Source organism: Hirundo rustica, chromosome 3 (genome assembly GCF_015227805.2).
Source record: "Hirundo rustica isolate bHirRus1 chromosome 3, bHirRus1.pri.v3, whole genome shotgun sequence".
Classification (NCBI taxonomy): domain Eukaryota; kingdom Metazoa; phylum Chordata; class Aves; order Passeriformes; family Hirundinidae; genus Hirundo; species Hirundo rustica.
In genome coordinates this window covers 17,828,420-17,851,655 of record NC_053452.1, presented here as the reverse complement: position 1 = coordinate 17,851,655, position 23,236 = coordinate 17,828,420, and the positions used below count along the sequence as shown (strand labels likewise).

At 44.5% G+C, this 23,236-nt stretch overlaps 1 protein-coding gene and 1 long non-coding RNA gene across 2 annotated transcripts; one reads left to right on the top strand and one right to left on the bottom strand.

Moving 5' to 3' along the window:
• Positions 1–3,155: 3,155 nt before the first annotated feature.
• LOC120750091 (uncharacterized) lies at positions 3,156–22,703 on the bottom strand. Its single transcript, XR_005699906.2, has 3 exons — positions 22,568–22,703; positions 18,170–18,222; positions 3,156–3,296 (listed from the first exon to the last, which is right to left on the bottom strand). It is a non-coding gene; the product is annotated as an uncharacterized LOC120750091 (long non-coding RNA).
• On the top strand, positions 3,256–16,801 carry PSEN2 (presenilin 2). Its single transcript, XM_040058273.2, has 10 exons — positions 3,256–3,399; positions 4,145–4,374; positions 5,343–5,484; positions 6,333–6,400; positions 7,201–7,421; positions 8,224–8,322; positions 10,082–10,159; positions 11,746–11,862; positions 12,364–12,482; positions 14,353–16,801. The coding sequence occupies exons 1-10, from the start codon at positions 3,256–3,258 to the stop codon at positions 14,506–14,508; spliced, it is 1,374 nt and encodes a 457-aa protein (XP_039914207.1). The 3' UTR covers positions 14,509–16,801.
• Positions 22,704–23,236: the final 533 nt, after the last annotated feature.

Sequence of the window (23,236 nt, the reverse complement as noted above, 5' to 3'; positions counted from 1 at the left end):
ACTGGCACATTGTTTAATGTATTTGGTAGATCATGCTCTAAAGCTTTCTCTGAGTACAGATACAGCTTACCTTTATCTCAGTGCTCCATGTTCTCCATTCCTGAGCTGTTCTTCCCCCTTTTTCAGCTCAGCCTAGCCACACAGTCAATATGCATGAGTAGGCTGGAAGGCTCCCTTGCTTTCCGTTATGGTATATGCAGCATCTTTTTGGCAGGCAGAAATAATTTCCACGAGGCCTTTTTCCTTAGTTTAAGTAGTGAAATGAGTCCAGAAAACAGTGTGGCTTTGTAACACCCCTGTCTTAGCTGCCTGGTGCTCTGTGGCTCCCTTTTTGTTTGTCAGACAAATCCCCGACTTTCTGTTCTTTCCCTCTGCTCAGCCCAAAGGGTGCTGTCGTGCTGGGCACGTGTGTGAGTCCTTCCTCCCCTGGAGGACAGATTGCTCAAACCACAGCTCTCTCTGGCAGCCAGCACAGCCTCGGTGCCAGGTCAAAGTGCACCTCTGATGAATAAATAGTGGCATCAGACGAAATCCCTGCTGGGTCTGTGGTGGGACAGAGCAGAGGGCCCCAGTAAACCAGATGTTCAAGGCCCCTGCTTAGGTAGGAGCCACAAAGCCACATTGCCAAGGGTTTTGCAGACCTGAGGTGAGGGTGGGCTGCTTGTCTGGCAGCAAGCAGAGGGCTTGTCACCTTAAGGCTCAGTCCTACTGGAAGGGGGATGCACAGTGCTCTGTATTCCTGGTGTGGGCACTGCCACTGGGGCTGCTCCCACTCTTGGGCCCAGCCCTGCTGGGACCTGGCTCTGTGACAGCAAAGGGAAACTGGTGCCTCATTGTCTTTTCAAAAGCAGGACACAGCTGATGAGCACCTGGTGTTGACACCGAGAGTTGGAGGGTGGTTGAGACAACCCCTTTGGCAGGACACTTCAGATCAGTGTAAGGCTGCTGTGACTTCACTGTCTGCCATAGGAGCTCTTGTAAAGTCTTGGATTCTTTGGGGTGTGTTTGTGTCAACCGTCACTGGAACCACAGCTGTGTAAACAAGGGATAGTGAAGCTGTGTTCAGGTCTGAATCTGCTTGCTGACCAGAAGTATCATGGCACCTTTGCATATACTTATATGTCCATATACTTATTGGGAGAGCATAGCAGAAAATGACCTTAAAATTGGCTGTATTTCAACATGAGTTTATTTCTTCCCAGGTAACTGTGAAGGTTAGTATTTGGCACAGTGGTTTTGCCATTGGTTTAACTCCTCTAGTGGGCATAACTAGGGTATTGAAAGTAGGCTAACTGGCTGTCCCTTCAAAGTCCTCTGCAGAATTGCTCTCTTTATGTAGCAAAAATTATTTCTTAAATAATGTGAGAAAAAGTTCTTCAATATTTTCATTGGGTTGTTGAAACCTAAATATTGGTCCCAAACTATCAGTGAGTAAAGCTTTATTTATTTCCTCCCTGGTCTCTGACATGAGCAGAAGGTTTTGAGAGTTATTTAAATTCCATAGGTCACAGATCTGTGGCATGCATAACTTATCCTGTTCCTCATCCAGAAGTATGTCATGACTGAATGACTTTATGTGTCCCACTTCTTTAAAGACCCAAATTCTATAACTGGAGCAGAGTCTAGTGTCCCAGCTGTAAATTGTGAGCCCTCATGGGTTCAGTCAAAAGGAGTGTGTAAGCATCTCTGTAAGAAATAAGCACACAAGGGTTAAGCAGCTCACTCCTAAGAACCTGGGATTACTATGAAGCTGACAGGTCTGGTGCGAGGGTTAGCCTTGCTTCTGTTTCCCATAACTGTACCACTTTTATCACCAAAGGAGGAACAAAATGATATGAAAAAGCAAGAGAAGCCAGGGGAGGAGCCAATGTCTGAAAAATGTTTCACTTGGGTGGATTGAGTTGACATTCTAAAATTTCTTGAAGATGCAGATGTGTTGAGGAGGCTGTGAAAGAAAGGGGGGGGGGGGGGGTGTCTCCTATTCCTCCCTCTTTTCTTCCTCCAAAGTGAATTTCAGTTTCTTTAGTGAGAAGCAAGAATATCTCACAGATCTTCAAAGTATCCACTCTGATGTCAGGGTGTGCTGGTTGGGCTGTGAATGATTCAGATTTAAGTGACTGTGTCCAAATCACGTGGTTTTTTCAGCTTCCTCTTCTATTTCCTGAGACACAGGAGGTTGGGTAAGGTTCTGTAGACGAGAGTTGTTCTGGTAGATTTAAGTGCTTACAGTGCATTAGAGGTATAGTTTTGCTTGTGGACAAGTGGCTGAGTATCAGAAAGTGATTAAGTACTTGCTTTGTTAAGCTGACTTAATAAATACTAAAAAGAATTTTCCTATTAGTTGTATTTATAACTTCCTGAAATCCCGATTTTAAGGCTGTTTTGCAGTATTCAGGGCAGTGCACCTTCTCCCTCTTGTGTCTAGAAAGAGGAGCTGTTTCTTTCCTTTCTGCACTCTCTCACTGCTTTGCCTACTTTTCTGCATAGCAGTAGGTGAAAAGAGGCCAAGCATTTCTAGCCCCCACATTTATTCTCCATGTTTTTGCCAATTCAAATAGTTTTATTTTAATCCCAATACAGCATAAGGAAAACCCCGCAAGTGGCTCTCCTCAGGAGACAGGTCTTTCCCTTGCTATGCAAACCTCTTCATCGGCAAAGAGAAGCACTGCTAGTAAAATTCATCTGGTTAATAAACAGTCATAAAGACAGCATGTAGCTCCTGATTAGTGGCTTATGTAAAACGGAGGCTCCAGGTTACTAAGAAACTTCTGCTCCTTGCTGATGCTCGCAGGAGTGTTGTGTAAGAGCTGAGCTCTCTGAGCTCTCTGACAGGCAGCCAGGGTGAGGTGAAGCTGTGTCTGGCCCCTGCCAAACAATCACTGAGCGCTGAGAAACCTCCTTTGTGGAAGGTAAAGTGTTCTGATGGCGGAGGGGAAATAGAGGCATAAAGTGTGAAAGCTGTGGTAAAGACAAAGTAAGTTTCTTTAGTGTTGCATTTTGCTGATATCTGTGCCTCCAGCAGTCCCAGCGACTTCAACTGAACAGACTGTCATGCCTGGGTGAGGGAGGGCAGGGTAAATCTGCTGTTGGGAGAAGATGGAGCTACAGGGTGTGCTGGAGCCTCCCTGCTGAAATCTGCTGAACCCTCTTTTCAGTTGTTTGCGGTGTGGTTTTCTTCCCCTCTGCTCTGCTTGTCCCCACAGCCTTGAGTAGTGCTTGGCTGTGCCCTCCTGAGTGCACCCGTGGAAAGCGGCGATGATCACGTTCATGAACAATTCGGACAGCGAGGAGGAGCCCTGCAATGAGAGAACATCCCTGATGTCTGCAGAGAGCCCTCCAATACCCTCCTACCAGGATGGCCTGCAAGCCTCGGAAGCAGGGGACGCACAGGCACATAGGGTAGGTGTGTGTCCCTCATGGGGAGCGAGGACATGGGGTGTGATGACAGAAGTAGTCCTGCTGCCCCTCAATCCCTCCTACCAGACTGGATTCTAGGATTGGCTTTGGTCAGTGGTGTTTCCCTGATGTCAGTCTCTGCCAGCAGCAGCACTGCCTGTTGCCATTTCCTCTACTCTGACTTTTTCCCCATTTTTATCTCCATATATACTCCTCCCTTTTCCTTCCTTTTGGTAAAGATACAGGCTTTTAATCAGGACCTGATGCACATATGACTGTTGCAGGATATCCTTTTTGGCCTTCTTGTTTTGCCAGATACCCTTTGTCTGCTCTGGTCAGATGCAGCTAATGTTAGAACAGAATCTAGTCCAGCTGCCAGCAAAGCAGCGGGATAAAGCAAGCACAGCATTGTCGGGAGTGGAGGAACATGTGAAGCTTATGTCACCTCAGATGACATTTTTTCTATCTTGTTCTGGGCATCTTGCCCTTCATGTTCATGTGTCTTTCCATATCTTTGCATTTGAAGAGGTCCTTAGATACTCATGGAATTGGTTTTAAAACTCTGTTGCAACCTGTTTACATTGGAATTTAATGGAATTTCTAATTTTATTGTTCAGTTGGTACCTTTCTATTAGGACTCAGCTGCTATGCTGTGGTGGCCTACAGCAGCCTCGTGAGATATGATGGAGTCGAGCTTTGAACACAAGGAAAAGAAGCATCTTACACATTTGCTAATATTTCTTTTCAGAAGAGGCGAGCAGGCAGCAGCCGCGGCCCGAACAATATCACTGGTGGAGAAATGTCTGGCTCGGGTATTCCAGTGAGAGAAAGCGCCCTGGAAAATGAAGAAGAGGAACTGACTCTGAAATATGGAGCAAAGCATGTAATCATGCTCTTTGTGCCTGTCACCCTTTGTATGATTGTTGTCGTCGCCACCATAAAGTCAGTGCGCTTCTATACGGAGAAAAACGGGCAGCTGTAAGTGGGGTCTGCAAACAGCCTGAGTATGTGGGACCCCCTGCTCCACACACACGCTCTGTCCATGCAGAGTGCTTCCTTGGCAGGCTGGGAGAACCTTTACACAGGTAAAGGTGGCTGTAGAAATGTACAGAGAGCTAACTAAAGTACGCCGTGTTCACCTGTGTAAGTTTTTCCCATACCTGCATTACACTGATGTGTTAGCACTGTCATTTAGGGTGCCCTGAGTGAGGCCTGAGAGCAGCATAATAATGAAGCTGCTTCATTCTGCAGCATAAAAGGCCCAGGCTGAACTCCTAGGCTGTTCACTCACTAGCTGGCAGCAATCAGGGAATAGCATGTTCATTTGGATGAGTGTCTCATTTCCTGGTGGTATTTCTGCTTCCTAAAGACTCATGGTGTGGATACGTAATTCCATCCAGCTCCTGCTGACAGTGCCTGGCTCCTGGGGCTCTAACTGTGCTTCGTATATGGGGTGGAGAAAGGGGGACTGTGGTCCCTTGAACTGAATCAAAGGAAACAAAATGGAGGAAGGGGTGTAGGATGGTCAGAAGGGATAAAAGAGTCCAAGACTCTCCTACCAAGTGTGGAAAGAAAGGGTGTCCCCGATTTCAGAATAGCACCTGGGAAGTGTCCTTGTAATTATCATGGAGAGATTCCAGAGCGTGCAATGAAAACTCATGGCCTGCAGCACTTACTAAAATAAAGTCATTTATACTCTAGGCCTTTTTGCTTAGAGCTCTGCCAGCCTCAGCTGCTCTGTAAGAACGTGCTTTTGATAGAGACCACTAATCTTTAGTCGATAATTAACTTGAGCCCAGCCCCTTCAGAGGCTACATCTCATGTTTGCTGTCCTTGGCAGTCCTACCTTCCTTTCTTTCCCACACACAGAGAGGTCTGGTTTTATCTGGGACAGATGGTTAGAAAAGAATATCTGTACTTTATATGGCTTTTGCTTTATCCTGCAGGATCTACACCCCTTTCAGTGAGGACACCCCATCTGTGGGCCAGCGTCTCTTGAACTCGGTGTTGAACACCATCGTAATGATCAGTGTCATCATTGTAATGACCGTGTTCCTAGTGCTGCTCTATAAATATCGCTGCTACAAGGTAAAGCATTCATGCCAGAGCCTTTTCCACCTCTGAGCTGTGAGCCTGGGATCAAATGGGCCTTGCATGGCAGTGAGAAACACAGGCACTGCACTGGCTCATCCTCATCTTGGGCACAGCAGGAATCATACTGTGCAGAAGTCTTTGTCAGTAGCTGTGGCTCTGAATAGGCTTTGCTATTATTTTGTCACTAATGGCAGGCCCTTAAAAACAAAGTCTGCTACTTTGTGTTAGTCAGGTTCAAGTTTTCTGCATCTGATCCAAATGTTTTGCCATTTGTACTTACAGACTAAGTTGCACCATTTACTGTGAATGCCTTCTATTAAGACATTTCAGACAAGCTTTGTGGGAATTGGTATTATTCCTGCCTGTGGAAGCTCTGGTAGAAGAGCACAAGGCTTGGAGGGAAAGGCACATTCAGGTTCTGTGGTGCTCAGAGAGTTCTTGTATGTGGTACCAGCCCAGCATTTGAGCTCTATCCATTCCTGCTTTTTAAACTTGTCCTAAAGACAGTTTATTTTACAGCCTTGGGCAAACCCCTTCTCCTTCCTAGCAAAGAGAAAGAATGTGCTCACCTGTATGAGCTAGTAGCCAGTATGGATACCCATGAAAAAGCTTAGGCCAGAGACTGAAAAAAACCCAAACCAACTAAAACCCTAAGAGACAGAATACAAAATGAAAGTGGGAGAACTGGGAGGAACTGGCTGTCCCTCCTTTGCTGACCATATGGAAGGCAGGGTCTTTAGACACTGGAAGAGAAGTGCAGAAGGAGACTACTGGGCTGCAGTTCTGTGACCTGTGCAGGGGTAACAGCCCCTACAATCACCATCTCTTCTTGCCCTTGATAGTTCATCCATGGCTGGCTGATCCTGTCCTCCTTGATGCTGCTCTTCCTCTTTACCTACATATACCTCGGGTAAGTGGGAGTGGTGCAGGTAACCTGGCAGTTCAGGCTCCTTCACCTCTTTGCTGAGAATTCCCACTTTGAACAAGAAAAGGAATGTCTCTCGTTCTCCAAATGTCTTCTTTTAATAACATCTAAGTGTTGTTAGAAGATAGCTTTCTTTTTTAAAAAGTGGAAAAGAAGATCTTTAGCTGTCAATTCTCAATTTTACAAAAATCCCTGGGAAATGACACCGTGAGCATGGAACGAACAGGCTGAATCTTGTGGTACAGAGGCCCTGGATTATACATTGAGAAGCATGTGGAAAGGCACTTTACCTGGAGTTACTTGTCTTTTTTCTTAGACAGCATCGTTTCAAGCTCATCCCCTTAGCTCCCAGCTCAGGTGAAAGGAAACTTTTAACTTATGGGTGACATTTGTTAAGACATTTTCATTTTTAACTCTGAGCATATTGCAGCTGGTGGGATGACCCTGACTGGATTTCTTTGCTGTAGACAGTCATGTAGCCACAGGCCTATGCTGCTATTTAAGCCTTGAAATCCTGCCTGCTCAAACCCTTGGATTTGCTGTTGAACTGAGGACTGAAGGCAGTGTAGTGCTGGTCTGTAACAAAGCGCATCCATCTCATGCAAGAGGAGCAGAGCGCAGAGCAGCAAGTAGCCGAAGGGCAGGTTCCCCTTTCATGATGAGAGTTGCTCTATTCTGCTTCCTCCTGGTGTAGATGGGGGCTTTTTTGTTTAACTACAGCCGGTGGGATGCTTTGCATGTCCCTTGCTTTCATTGCTTAGCTAAATTTTCTTGTGGTATTCCAGTGAAGTATTGAAGACGTACAACGTGGCCATGGATTATCCCACTCTGTTCATAGTCATCTGGAATTTTGGAGCTGTTGGAATGATTTGCATCCACTGGAAAGGTCCCTTGCAACTCCAGCAGGCTTATCTCATTATGATCAGTGCTCTAATGGCATTGGTGTTCATTAAATATCTACCTGAGTGGTCAGCATGGGTGATTCTAGGTGCAATCTCCATCTATGGTAAGTCTGGGTTGTGACTCTCAAGGTGTGGCTCCTGGAGAGGTTACTCTGAGGCAATTTCAGGACTCTGAATGTCCCTCAAAAAAACAACTTTATGGTGCTAAAAGCTTTAGGATGTGCCACATGGGCAATTAATTTGACTCCCTGCCTTGTCTCTTGCTAATTGTTCGTGTAGGTAGTGTACCTCAACCAGGTCTTTCAAAGTGGATCACCAAGTCGGGGAACCTCACCTAAATGCATGGTAGTGGTGGTTGGATTTTTATCAGTAGCATACCTGACAGTCTTGCAGGTTTGGTTTGTTGCTATCAAGAGATCATGGATTTTGGTATGAGTTATAAGTTTCAAGAGAACCTGCAGAACAAGAGGGAGAAGAGAGTGTAGGCAAAGAGGTAATGGACTAAAGGCCTTCATTCATGTGAAACACAGAGCCAGTGTATGTAGTGATGGATTGTGGAATGTGAACAAAGCACCCCCACTCCTCCTCTAATTAAATTTAACATCTCAGTGAAATGCTGCTGTCTGCTTTCAGAGAACTCGTGGTATTCTCAAGGGGCTTTTTATAGCATTAGCACAGTGAAAACTCTTATTATTACATTAAGGCTTGGAGATGGTATTTTAAGTGAACAACACCTTCAAGGACTAGAACAGCTAGAGTTATGCAAAGTGGTGGAAAGTGCCATTCAGGAAATCATCTGGTTTATATGGATAGATGTAAATTTGAGGGAAGAATATCTTTGTAAAGATAAAGAATGTAAAATATGCATGACAGTTCGAGATGAGATCGGTCCTTTTCTTTCTGCAGATCTGATGGCTGTTCTCTGTCCCAAGGGGCCACTGAGAATGCTGGTAGAAACTGCCCAGGAGAGAAATGAGCCCATTTTCCCTGCATTAATATATTCCTGTGAGTAAGATTACAATGTTAATGTTTTTAGCCAGATGAAACTATTAAACTATTTCTGTGTCAAAGCAAAGAGGACTGTCTTAGCTACTTCCTTGCCTTAAGAATGGTTCACAATTATGTTCTGGAACAGACCACTTGTGGAAGGCCTTGTTTTTCAGTCACAATATTGCTAACTCTAAGTAGCCAAAGGGAGCCCACATTTACCTTGTGAAGCTGAATGTTCAGAAACAGATTTATCCTTTCATGACTACAGTGCAGAACACGCCAGTTTTTTCCTGCACACAAAACGCTGTGTGAGGCGGGCAGCAGCGTTTGCCAGGTTCTGTGATGAGGTGATGCTCACTCAATACATTTGTTCATTGTGTGTACGCTTTACAGACACACTTTAAACATGTGATGAGGCTCCATGGTTCCTGCAGCCCCCTCCTGCCCTTGTACTGTACAGATGGCAGCGCTTAGAATATATTTGCTTTATTGTTCATTGCTTGGCTCCTCTCTTTGCTTTCCATTCAAGTACTGCTCTGTACAGGATCAGTCATCTCTTCCCTGGCTTTCTTGGGCTGTTTAACTACCACGGTGTCAGGTGGCCTTGTCCAAAGGTATCCACGTGCTTAAGATGAGATTGTTGGAAGGCAGGAGACTCAACACTCACAGGACCTGAACTCAAGTGCTTCATGGACCTCAGTGACTTTTTCATTACATCACTTGGAAGATGAAGGGTTATTCCCATATGTTTGGTGCTAAGCTGAGGATGCCTACAACCTGACTGATTTTCTTTTTTTCTTCAAGCATTTTAATGTTACATAAATGATTTTATGTGTTCCAAGCACTCTCAGTTCACCTCAGCTGCCTTCCCTTTTACAGGAGATTCTGTTACACTGACCTGAGACAATCTAGATGAAGTGTCTCACATACTTTAGTTAACAAACAAGAGTTTCCCTAAAGCAGAAATCAGTTCAGCAAACAATAAATATTGGACAAAAAGTTCTTGTGCAGAATGTCAGTGTCTTCATTGCAAGACCCACATTCTGTGGCTCCCTCTAGATGCAAAAACATCACCTTGGCTGAGCTCATCATGGAAAAGCAGGCATTGTGTTTGCCTTGGCTTATTTTGTTTAAGTTAGCTTCTATAAAATCATTCTATAAAATGATGCACACTTAAATAAAAAGCTGATTTGAAGTCCCTTCCACTGATTTCAGAATGGTTTGTATTCCTTTTTAATTTAGGGATCCCAAGAATAAACCCCCAAAGATCAGTTGCTATTGGAACCAAACCAGAAATATGCAATATTTTGACAGGATGGAACCACAAACTTACATTCTGACAACTCCTGTAATCCCTCGCTTGTGTGCTGTACCTTTAGCAGAACATGAGTAAGCCGTGTTAGTTAACCTCTGGTTACCTTTTGTACTACCATCATTCCCTGGGAAATTGTTTTCTTTGAAGAGAAGAGCCAGAAATCAGGAAGAAAACAAAAGAGTTGAGGGCCCTAGTTCTGGAATTTTGCTTTTTCTAATCGACAGAGAAGATTATATTGACTCTTAGCTACTTGTGCTCTGGGACTTCCTTAAAAACTGAATGGATGCATTGCCTTGGCTTTCTCCCACCTTGCTGTCTCAGTGCCTAGGGAAACCAGCTGAGTGTTTTAGAAGCATTTACAGGGGCAAGTGTTTGTATTTTTAGGGACAGCTAAATACTTATTTCCTCTGAGCTATAGCGGCCAATGTTTTATGCAGCCGATTGCTTCCTTTCTTCCAGCTGCTATGATGTGGACAGTTGGAATGGCGAAGCCAGACACAGCAGCAAGAGGACCAAGTCAGCAGACATGGGATGCAGGTTTGTGTGCATGTCCCTCTCCCATACAGAGTATCATCCTACAGAAATAATGAATATGTCTGAGACTAAATGTAAACATATGCCCCCAAATCCTGATGATGGGTTTTTTTTATTGTTGTTACTTGCAGAATTCAGTGATGTTCATAAACCTGCTGTTAGCAGCAAAGACTGGCAGCAAAGATGAACAGACGGTGTAGGAAGCTGCAGTATTCAGGCCACTTTTATTTAAGAAAACCCCAAACAAACAACATGTCAAACAGATGTGTTGTTCAGCTCACATCTTCGGTGTACTGAAGTCAAAGCTGGGCTAGTGGGGGGTTATATTTTTCCATACTGGGGATGGTAAATTACAACATAGGCTCCAAAATACAATACTGATGAGCTGGTGAACTTGAGTGTTGCATTCAGACCAGTGCCATGGAGCACTTCTCTGTAAGTCTAAAATGGCTCACCCTGCTAAAGAAAATAAATGTCTTTACCCTTGGGTAAAGCCTTGTGTTAAGACAGTTAGCCACCAGTAGCTTTTGTGATTCAAGTTTACATTGGAGCTGGTTCTGCAGTAATCTGGGTGCCTTTGCTTTTTCTTCTTGAGATGCAAATTAAACTGCAGTTTTAAGGTGATTGAATAAAATCTTACTTGTGCTTTTGGGAGGATTTCCCGTCTAGTCCTGTTGCACTTCAGAACCTTTGAATGTTAAAGCAATAAATGCGTGCAAAGGTTTGATAACTGAACATGCTGCTTATTCCAGGATGAAGCAGATGACCTACCAAGGAATGGCAGGTACACAATCCAGCTGTGAAACGGGGCACACAGCAGGCACAGACTACATGCTGAGGGGTACAGAATGCTGTGTGGAAGCCCTGTGTCCTAGATCACAGTCTGCTTGCACTTGCAGCAGCAGCAACCTGTCCAACTGACATGGACTGAAGAGTTTGTAGGAGCTTCTGAAAAATAGGTTCTGTCAGTGTCATATATCACAGACTGGCTGCTTCCAAAAGTACTGCCAAAGGCTCTGTCTTATGTGCTTTAAGAGGGGGAAAAAAAGTTAAATTTGTGGACAATGAAATGTGTCTGCTTTCTACATGTTAACAGTCAGCTCCAGTGTCAGTGTGACTCAGGACTTGTCTCATGGCAGTCCTCTTAGTCATCCATTTTGGTTAGATGACTGGTTAGGGAATACCTGAGCACCTCCATCCCCAAGTATAACGCTGTGGGAATGCACATTAACTTTAGTGGGTTTTCCTTGTCATTCTGGCCTGCGCAGAGCAGTGTTAGGTCTGTGTACTGCTCACTTGTTAAAGCCATTGAGCTCCTGGGTGGCTGCCAGAGAAGCTGTGAACACGCACCCTCTGACTGTTCTGCACAAGGACACACGTGTGTCCCTCAAAGCCACGCAATGTCTGTGCTTCAGCTGGTCCTGATGTCACACCTCCAAGAGACAAAGGGCTTACCCACTGCAGGGCAGCTTCACAGGAGTGTGGATTTCATGGGCTAAAACATGTTATAAATGTAGCTGTCTCTTGTGTTTTGTTTTGTTTTTTTTTTTTTTTGTAATCCACTCTTGGCCTGTTTTTGTGGAACCAAGCTGAGGATGGGAGAGAACACCTCAGGAGCCCTTCACATGCAGAGTCTCAGATGTCAGAGACCAGGAGTCCTGTTCCAAGCCACCCCGTCACTTTAGAGGAGCTCGAGGAGGAGGAAAGTAAGGGAAGCTTTATACCTTGTTTTCAGAGTAGGCCTGACATTTTTACTCTTTGTGGTTAACAGTCATAACTAGTTTGGTCTAATCACAGTTAATTAGAATAGCTGTGCTCGCTGAGCAACAGAGATCTTGAGTTTGACTGTGTATTATCTCTTGCTGCTGCAGAATCTGTTCTGGGATTGTGGTTCCCAGTAACATCTGTTGGCTACAATTTAAACAGTTCCTTCTGTTTCTTCCTTCCTGTCCCTCTCTGTCCTTGTGTGTCCTCAGCTGTTAATTTGTAAAGCAGCCCAGGGAAGCACCTCAGAGAATGAGGGAGAACAAAAACAATTAGTGAGAAGAGGGGCTGGAAGTCTCAGCCTACTCGGGAATGTGTGGGTCCAGGCTGGTGGCCAGGACTAGGATCCTTCACTTGCTACCCAGGGGACAAGAATTTGTTCAGGAGGAAGCAAAACAGGAGGCTCAGCATTAACACTTGTTGTCTTTTTCCACTTCTTGCAGGGGGTGTGAAGCTGGGCCTTGGAGACTTCATATTTTACAGCGTGCTTGTTGGGAAAGCAGCTGCCACAGCTAGTGGAGACTGGAATACCACACTGGCCTGCTTTGTAGCCATTCTCATAGTAAGTGAGCAGCTTTTAAAAGCTCTGTCACACCCTGTTCAGCACAGAAGTGTTGCCAGAAGTACCAGCAGCTGAGCACTGCTATATCAGTCCAGGTAACATGCTAGATATTTAGGAATACTCTGTCTCTAGGCTTTAAACAGCCACTGCAGCAGAATGATCCACACTAATCAGAGCAGAGCCAAGCATGGATATGGTGGGGGTGAAACAGCCCCAGGGAACTGCTGGTGTGTTTGCTTCAGCCACAAGAGTCAATATTAGGAACTCCTCACTGATGAGCAAGTGTAGTTGAAAAGGTTAATTCTGTTATGCTAAGGGGAGCTGATAGAGAAGAGAGTGAAGACCTATCTTACTCTACTATTTGAACTGGAAAAAATGAGAAGGAAGGCGATTTAGATCCATGGAAATTATCAGTAAAAGCAGATGAGTAACATACTGTAGCTGCTAAAGAGTTGGTCCTGCCAGGTCTAATGAAGACACACTGTTAAGCTTCCACCTGAGTGGAAAATACTTACTATGCACTTGCTGTTTACCTTAACATCCTCATGGAAATTAACCAGAAAGACAACAGCAGGATTTTTAGAATGTAAAAGAAAATCAATTACTGTGTCCTTTTTGGGCCTCTATTTTCCTACTTGGATCCCAAGGACAGTGCAAGTGACTGTCACTTGTGAAGAGCGTGCATCAAGAAGCATGCAAACTAGAAACGAGCTGCCTTCACTGGAGTCTGTTCAGTGTAGCTTTCTGACCCCACAGGTCAGAGAAACCCATAGGATCACCAAGCTCCATGTGCTGCAGTCCAGCATGGGGTCCTTTTGCTGTGGGAAATGTTCTTGGTCATCTGTCTTCTGAGGCCAAATGCCCCATTCTGTGTCCTTTGTGGTGCTGTTAAAGCTTGTTCCGTCTCCTTTTGCAGTTTCATAATACTGCTGCTATGTGGCTTTCTGGTTCCCAAAAATGTCCCTTCAGTTTCCCAGCAGTAAGCACATCTTAAAAGGTAGATGAGATTTAAAGAGCAGGTGTAGGCCCTGAGAGAGTAAGAACACAACTACAGGCTCAGGCGACCAAATTTTCAGTCTAGAAACACTGATTAAAAAAAAAAAAGAAATTAAAAAATCCTATCTGCTGATCTTTAGCAAGTGGATATTTTTGGAGCCCAGTGTCTTTGAAGTTTTGTCATTGTGGAGGAATTTAAAAGGGCTCTGATGAGAGAAGGAATTAATATCTAAAGGCACTTGAACATAGTTATCTATGCAGAATATACAACAGCTTCCTCCCATGCTACAAAAAGTAGATATTGGCCTGCTATCCAGATAAAACCACAGTTCACCCATGTAATAAGCAAAAAGAACAGCAGTAGATATTTGATTTGGTTTGGGATTTGTTTTGTTTTTCCTCTCTTTTTTTCCTTTTTCTTTCTTTTTTTGCCCTAAAGGACCTTGTAAACTGGCAATGTGTTTTAAGTATATCCTGCTGTGTATTAGAGACCTTCAGTGCAACTCCTGTCTGTGCAGTTCACCAGGATTTAAGTGCTTTTGTCTGCTGGATCAGTACTTTATTCATAATGGCACTGAACAAAGGAGTAAAATAAAGTGTAAAGGAGTTAACCTTCTGGGGTCAGCTGTACCTCTGCATTTGCTGTTTATACCACCTTCTCTATGTTCAAGACTGCTGAGGAAAAACCTGGCCAACCTGAGTGAGAAACGAAGCTGTGGGCAAATACACATTGTGCTGCTGGTAGCTCGGTCTGGCTTCAGTGCTCTACAATGCAGATAGATAATTATCTGTATGTTGGCTTGTTGATGACAGATGTATTTCTGATTGTCTTACTATTATCTCCTTGTGCTTTTTATTCTCTTCTGTCTGACAGGGTTTATGCCTAACACTTTTACTACTGGCTGTTTTTAAGAAAGCGCTGCCTGCTCTTCCCATCTCCATCACCTTTGGCTTGATCTTCTACTTCTCGACAGACAACCTTGTGCGACCATTCATGGACACCTTGGCCTCCCACCAGCTGTATATTTAGAAGAAGGGGGAGTTAGAGGATTCTTTTTCAAGCTTTGCTGTGAAGTATGGTACAATGTTTGGAATAGGTCATAAAGTTTTTACACTTAGTGCCATATATTTGTAAGGAAAACACTAATTCCTTGACATGCCGTGTACTAAAAATCCAATAGTTACGTGTTGAACTGAGATTTTTTCACAGGACTCTTGTTAAAAGCCTGGCTCCTTGCTGATGTCAGAGTGTTACTTTTATTTTATTTAATGTGCACAGTGGCTGTTGTGAGCACAGAAACCTGGATGTGGCATGGAACACTGGAGAGGTGAGGGGTCTGATCTTCCAGGAGCTAAGTAAGGAGTTTCAGCCCTGGAACCGCAGTCAGCTTTAACCATACTGTAGAATTTCGAAGTCTTCACGCGTTTGAAGTGTCGTGCAAACACGAGGTGCAAGTGATGGGAAAAGCACAGCTGGCAGCATGCACAGAGCGGTGTGTGAGCGTTAGAGAAGTGAGGCTGGACTTCCTACGTTGGCTGCTGTGCTCACAGCCATCTGTTGAAACTGCCCCAAAGGCCTGTTGATTGTGACCTTAGTTAGACATAGTGAGCCATGAGGCATCGAGACAGGATGTCAGTGGTGGGATGTCTGAACATCAGGCTCCTGGCTCTGAGCACATCCACCGCTGCAGCAAGCAGCTGATGAAGGCAGGGCTGCCCCTTCCAGCGCATCAGATCCTCAGCATGCGGAAACAGATACTGCTCTCTCCTCCCAACGTTTTACTTTTTAGGAAGTATTTTTCTGGGTCATTACTAAAATCCTGAAATGACCCTAACGTGGAAATGACAGAACAACTCCAGTAAATCAGACCTGTAACTTACTGTGTGTGTTTCTGGTCTCATTTCTGTGCATTGTAACTACTCCAAAGGAGGATTTACCTTCCCTTTATTAAGAGGTCCTCTCTTACACTGACTGAGACTTGGTTTACCTAGGTTTTTGTACTGTTTAAAGATTATTTTTTTAATTACAAATTTTAAAATAGCTATTTAGTGTCAAAGGGACTCTTTTGGAAATATCCAGTCATAGTTTCTATAAAAATATTTAGGTGAAAACCTTAACCTCTTGTTACATTACTTCTAGGAATGGCTAAATACACCCTCAAGTGAGTTCATTAAGAAAATCACAGCGCTTGATGTCAGTAAAAATACATAGGACAGACTGAACCTTTGTGTTTCGTCCACCACTGAAAATAATTTTATTTCTACTCTTTGAGTCAGTTTTTCAGTAGTTGCCAAAGTTATGTGTTTTTTCTTTTCTTTTTACTTGTGTCTGTTACTCAAACAAGCTCAGTTTTCTTTGACAGCTGATCAGTGTCAGCAAATGTAATATTATGCGAGATTTCATGAATAATGCAATGTCATTGAGAGACATAGAATTTAATTTCTGGAAATACTTCTTAGCTAAGGCTTTGAATTACACAATCTTTATGTAGTGCTTTTTCCAGTAGATCTGTTCAAGCTCATCTGCTTTGATATTTAACAAGGACATCACAGAGGTGATTCAGACTAATTTTTCAAAAGTGCATACGAGTTTTTACAAGGGGTGTGTGCATGTGTGTGTCTCAGTCTGGACAAGTCAGTAACTCTTGCTCTTTGTTAATTTTCTGTCCTCATTTCTCACATTTGCCATGTTTGGACTTGACAACTGCAGACAGAGTTAACTATTACTAAAAGGTATTTCCTTTGGAAATGTAAATCAGTAGAGCTTTGTTTGCTGATTTTTAAGTTTTATGTGAGAGCTGCTTTTCCTATTTGCTTGTGTTTGCTCTTTTTAACGAAAACAGTTATGGGGCCAAATTGGACTAGAATCACTGGGAAACATGGTTTTACTTTTTGCATTGCATGATGTAGAGAGGATGTGAATTATTTGTGTATACTGAAAGAAAAATCCTGCTTGGCTTATCAGGGTTGTAGCATATTGTTAGAAACTATTTCCATGAAAGCAGAGTTGATACTTGAAGGAAACGGAGGGGGAGAACCTTCACATATTGAAGGATCATCACTGGTTTTCTGCAGGTACCTGCTTGCCAACGACTGGCCTTCCACTGACCAATTCTGCAGAACTTACAAGATCTGTAATTTAAAAGGTAACTGAGCAAGAGATTCTGCCAGTGCAACAGAAATATTGTACTAGTGAGTGAAAGGAGCATATCATGGATATACTGGAGTGGTCATAATTGTGTAAAAGTTCATATGTATTTACTACAAATATATATTTGTGTTTGTGTGTGCATACACACACAGACACGCAAATTTTAAAATTACGTGGAGTGATTTCTCATCTCTTTGGATGTTTCCACCAGTGCACAAAGTAAAGTTTTGTTTGTGATACTAATATTGTGCAGCATGGCCTAAGATGCGAAATGCAGAGGGCGGGATTTACCCTCCTCATAGCTGGCTGCTCCATGAGACTCAGTGACCTGGCAACTTGAATCAGCAAAGCACTTGTCTGCCTGATGTGTTCATTCATTCACCTCTGTCAACTTGCTGCATGCTCTGAAGAAATCCTGCTGTTCCCCCTGATGTGCATCCCTGAAACAGCACAGCTGCCAGGTACACTGGGGTGACACCTTGATCCTGGTGTCATTCAACATCTGAAGTCCTGTAGGAGGTGCCATGTGTTGGTATTTTCCTGTGTGATCCTGGACACACTCACCCCTCCTCTCCAGTCCAAAATGAGTGTTTCATTGCACCTGGTCTCAAGTGTAGCTTGGGCATACATCAGTCTTTAAGATCTAAGACTGAAGCCAAGTCCACAAACAGAAACGTAGTGGTGAGCCTGCCTAATGCAACCCCCCAGTGAAATTTTTGGTGGGAGGTCTGGGGTTGTTTTGTTTCAGTGTCTGCTGTGTGTCAAAGACTGGAGATGAGCCCTGTCCTCAGAGGATGCACAAGAAGCATCACAGTCATAGTGAAAAAAACAAAAACAGGAGCACACAGTTTCATTTGATACTCGTGGTCTCATTCATAAAACCTGACTTCAGGCTCTTTGTTTATGCCTTCATAGGTACTTCCAGTTAATCCCACTGTGTTTGCTTTCTTCTTCCTTGCAGCTCAAACTGGGTTTTGGTTTAAATTGAATATATAATTATTTTTATTTATTCTTTCCCTCAGTCCCTGATCTCCGTTTCTGCTTTCGAGATGCTCCTTGGCAGCCACGGGAGGGCAGTAGGTCTATGAGGAGAAGTCCCAGCCATTTTAAAGCACTCTGCCATGTGCCCCTTGTTTTTCTGAGAGGCTGAAGGTGCTGGAATCTCTTTCGTGGCAGGACAAAAAGAAAAAAAGGCAGGCACCCCACACTGCAGCACCGCTGTAGTTTTGGCCCAGCATAGGAGACACTTTCAGTGAGAACAAGCTCACGCTGAACCAGAATTCGTTTAAAACCAGCTGTTTTCAGTGTTTCATGTTCAGCACTGCAGTCCTGGGTGAGATGCTGCTGTTACATTGCACACTCCATTTTGTTTGGGTTCTCTCCCCCTTCTCTTTTTGTAATAAATCATCCAGTCCTAGTTTTATTCCTCAAAGCCCCAAGCATAATTCAAGGGCTCCTCCAGGCATTGCTAAATTCAATTTATTACATAAATAGTTTTCTTCTGAGCATCTTCAAAAAGGAAAGGAATAATTCAACTTACTTTGTCATTCTTCCTCTCGCTTCCAGTCTCCTATCCCAGTAGGTCTTGCTAATCTGGGGGGAAAAAGAGCACATGGCTGTCATTCCAGCTCTTGGCACTGAGAAATCTAGGGACAAGCTAGATAATGTTGGATGGGGCTTTGAGCAGCATGGTCTAATGGAAGGTGTCCCTGCCCACGGCAGGGAGGGGTTGGTACTAGATGGTTTTTAAGGTCCTCTCCAACCCAAACCATTCTATGATTCTCTGCTGTTTGTGTCCTCAGGAGGACCAGGGGGTATCTTATTTTCTTGAACTCAGTTGTTTTTTAAGAAAGCAGTCTGGAGAGAGGTGGTATCTTTGCCAGAAGTTCTCCTACAACAATATTTGCACACCCCCAACATAACTGTATTTCTTGTTGAATATATCCTTTCTTCCTCTGCCCTCGGTCAGGTAAAGTGATGTGAGCTGTTCCCATTCTACAACTGGGAAACAAGAGAGTAGATCATGGAATCATAGAACGGTTTCGGTGGGGAGGGACCTTAAAATTATCTAGTTCCAACTGGAACCTTGTATGGGTAGGGACACCTTCTACTAGACCAGGCTGCTTTATCCAGCCTGGCCTTGAACACTTCTGGGGATGGGCATCCACAGCTTCTCTGGGCAACCTGTGCCAGTGTCTCACCACTCTCACAGCAAAGAATTTCTTCCTCATACCTAATCTAAACTTATGCTCTTTCAGTTTGAAGCCATTCCCCTTGTCCTATCACTACCTGCCCTTGTAAAAAGTACCTCTCCCTCTTTCTTTTGGGCTTCCCTCGAGTACTGGAACGCCACATGACCATGCTGGCTTTGAGCTTGGATACATAAGGAAGATCTGTCCACATCAGATCATGGCATCAAACACCATCACACAAGTTACTGTTACTTCTTTTTTACATATTGCTTTGCAGCAGGTTTGCTATTACCCACCTTTTGCCGCTTTAAATGCAAGACATTTGCCCCGAGCACTGAAGGAGTTAAGCAAATATGAACTGTTATCTTCTTTGCGCCACACATTTGACAGGTGCCCCAGAGCACAATTTGGGAGGTGTTAGTGCTCAGCACTATTTGTGGCTCACTATTAAAAAGATATAAATAAATAGAGACTTTGAAGTGGAACAAGACAAATTCCTTGATATAGAAACCCGAGACAGGTAAAGGGCCAACTAGATGGAGTGAAAGTTTTCCAAAACTGGGAACTGTTCCTATCAAATGCAGCCTGAGGTAAGTGACAGCTCCCACGGCCAACTGGGGATTAGATCAGTGCAGAAATAAATGCCAGGAAGCCTGGCACTCCTGAACTTGCCTTGCAGAAGGGGAGAAGGAGTAGGAAAAGCATTAGGCCTATTTTATCCTGGATCACTGGTTTCTATGATTTCAAGGACACCTTGCTCACCCTGGTATAAAATATGAGTAACTCCACAGCTAACTTGCATTTAAGAAAATCAGGAACAATGTATAAAGTGAAAGTGAGGAAAACTGATTCAGCCTATTTAACTTATGCCATCTTCAACCTGTACAAAGCTTAATACAAGCATTTAAAATTCTCCCTGACTTCACAGAGCTGCATCTGTGCATGAAGGAGTATGAGCCTTCCTTCAAAACTGGTGTAAGACAAGCAAGATCCCTGGAGCTGAAAGCAGGATTCAGGATTATTTTAAAAGCTACCTATCCTTTGTGCCAACAGTTAGTAGCAATAAAATGCCAGTAGCATTAACAGAACTGTTCTAAACAGGAATGCCATCCCTTCATCAACCAGAAAAGACATGCCCTCTCTTTAAGCCCCTACCAAATACAGTCTTTGTGGTATTCTGGGAAGTTCAGATTTGAGCTATATTTGTTCTCCAGCTATTGTACTAATAGTCTTCCCAAGTGATCTGTGAGTTTCAAGAGGCATGGAAACTGTTTAACTTTCTTCTTTAATATGGAAAAGAATCGCTCTGATTTCTGCCCTTGTGTGATTTGGGTGGACAAGCAAGAATGAAATGGCAAATGCATCAAACAAGGACTTAAATAGGTTGGGAAAACGAGGGCTTTTAGCATGTAAAGGGTTAAGGCACCTTCTCTGGTACTCTTGTGTGCACAGCTACGTAACAGCGTCATGGAATAGGAGCACTGCTGCAGAACAGTGAGAACATCTGTATTTCAAGAAAAGAGCAACATTTCCTATGCTGGGAAAGCAGACCACCAGCTAAACTGAAGCCACAGTTGCTACAGTGCACTGAGTGGCTGGGGCAGGGTGCAGTCACTGTCCAGGCTGCATCCTTAGATGCTGTGTCTGGTGGGACTGCTGAAGGAAAGGGTCACCTCTGTGCTCACATCTTGGGCTCCTCCAGGCTAGAAATCTCACAAGTGTCTGGGAGTTGGTGGGAGAGTGAACCTGCAGTGCTGGTTCTCAGCATTAACCCTCTTTTACGGAGAGGAGTTGAATAATTTGCTCAGGGTCAAATGAAGGGCTTAACCTGGATGTCTGGAGTGTCTCTCAATCAGTCACTCCTACCAGAGGCTCGTTAATTGCTGGTGTCTCCCTCTTAGTTGCACTCTGGTACGTGTCAGTCAGGATGTTCTGCCACCAGTCGGTCTCTCTCTGTCCAGGCATGCAGACACAGATGTAGATAGCAGAGGTTAGATTATGCAGTCTGGCTCAATGGCCTCTGGAATTGGATTGATAGCCACAGCAAAGCAGGAAAAGAGTCAGTCAGCATCCAAAGGTAGCAACGATCCTGCTTTCCCATACTGGTTTTAGCTTTTGAAGCCACAACATCCCTGCAGACTGACTGCTAGAAGTAAATTGTCATGACTATCTGTGAATCATCATCTGGCAAGTGGATGGAGGTTATGAATTTGTCCATTTGCCACACAGGCACTCAGAAACATCCTCCAGCTTTCCATGTCTCTGTCCCACACCTTGCTGTGTTTGGAACAGCGAGGCAGGAAGCCAGGAAGCCAGAACAAGTACTGGCTTTCAGGGCAGTGAAAGAAAACACGGTGTCTTGGGGATGATTCCAGGCTAGGGCAAGGTGGCTCCCTGCTCTCCAGCGCTGTGAGACATGGCAATGCAGTGCCAAAAGCTGGGGCAATGACTGAATCTGGCAGCACACTTTGCCATTAACCAGCAGAACTGTGATGACTAGTGTTAATTCTTAGTTCCAATAAAGTGTTCAGAAATAACCCTGTCTCTCCCATGTTCTCTGGCTCCAGCCCGCCTTCCCATTTAGAACAACTCTGCCCAAACTGTTCAGATAACCCTTCTGTCCTGGGCAAAAGGCTTTTCAGAGCAGCTAAATCCAGGCAAAGGACTTGTTTCTGTTTGCCTAGCTACAAAATTAATTTGCCATGTTTGCCCAGGGGGTGAATGGCTTTGCCAGTTATCATCTGTAAAGTGAACCCTGGCTGGAAGCTACAAAGAACAGAGCCCTTCCACCTACTCCATGCAGGATTGATTGAGGCACATGTAAACAATCAGGTGCCAAGGGGAGAGAGCAAGACACAAACTATGCAAGCAAATGCAATTTACAATGAGCAGAAACAACTGATCTGTCCAGCCCAGACAAAGAATTACAGACTGAATAATGTTTAACTGAGTCCAACAGAGAAACAGAAATGCCATATTCTTGAGGCACACAGCTGCTAATCAGGCTACTGCACTCTTCATCTCATTCAAAATGGCTTTGATCAACACCCATGAAAAGGCACTGTTGTGCAACACAATTTGAACTGGCAAGTATAATGTTGTGAATGTTTTATGATATAAACTGCTAAGGTGGCAGAGGCAACGGTGCCTGTCCCTGTCCTGCACTGTCCCACCACCACCCAAAGACAAGGACTGGCATCCTTTTCCTCCATTTAGCGCTGGTATCCACACCTCTTCACCTGGCACTGTCCTTCTCTTAGCGCACTCCACCCCCACAGGCTTTTCTCCAATTCCAAAGCACCCAGGAGCCACTTGGCACCCACATGAAGTTTGGAGAGGTGGGTGGCATGAGGCAGAGCCACACCTGGTGTGCATGGTGTGCTGCACGGCCACGCCTGGCATGGTGGTGTTTTCATGGTGCGCTGCATAGCCCTTTCTGGCAGCCTCCTGTCACTGAGGAACACGGTGTAGCTTAGGCTTGTTGTGGCTTGTTACCACCTCACCCTGACAGTAGTGCCTAGTTTTGTTTTCTTTCATCACCCTTCCTTCCCCAAAGCAGCCCCTTTCTGGGTGATATGGAAAGGAGGGAGATGTGAGCAGGGGCACAGAGAGGCAAGGCAAAACACAGGGGACAAAGGGAAGGTTTCTGTGTCTTCTTCACCCTCCCTTTCTTTCAGTTAGGGGACAAAGACAGCCCTTCAGCAGTCCCCTCTCCTCCACAGAACCTGACAGCCTCCTCTGCTTACCTCCTCGCAGCCAGGGGTCTCGGAGCCCTCCCGCAGCCCCAATGACATTTCCTGCCCTCTTCAGCTGTGCGAGCAAGGCTGCTCACTGAAAGCTCCAGAAGGAAAACAGGGGTGGGAATCATGAAATTTCTCTGTGGTGACCAGTGACATGACCTGGGGAAACAGCATAAAGTCATGTCAGGGGGTGTTTATGTTAGATACTAGGAAAAGTTTCTTCACCCAGAGGGTGGCTGGGCACTGGAACAGGCTCCACAGGGAAGGCATCACAGCACCAAGCCTGACAGAATCCCAGAGGTGTTTGTCAGCTCTCAGGCACATGGTGTGATCCTTGTGGTGTCCTGTGCAGGCCCAGAAATTGGACTCAATGATCCTTGTGGGTCCCTTCAACATATTCTGTGATTCTAGGAAATATCTGTCCTGATCCCTGCACTATATCTTCCTCTAGGACAGAAAATAATTATCTTGAGAACTGCCACACCACCCCCTTCTGACAGCACTAAATCATCTTAAATTTAAAGTGCTAACTGAAATGGCATCTTGTCTCTGTCCCTTTGCAGTGGGTGGAGAGAGAAAAAGGAAGGACAAGTGCAACGAATGCCAGAATGCTTTGGGATGAAAATACACAGCTCAGAAACCAGAGCAGTACTAAGCTTGACAAAAATAGCTGAT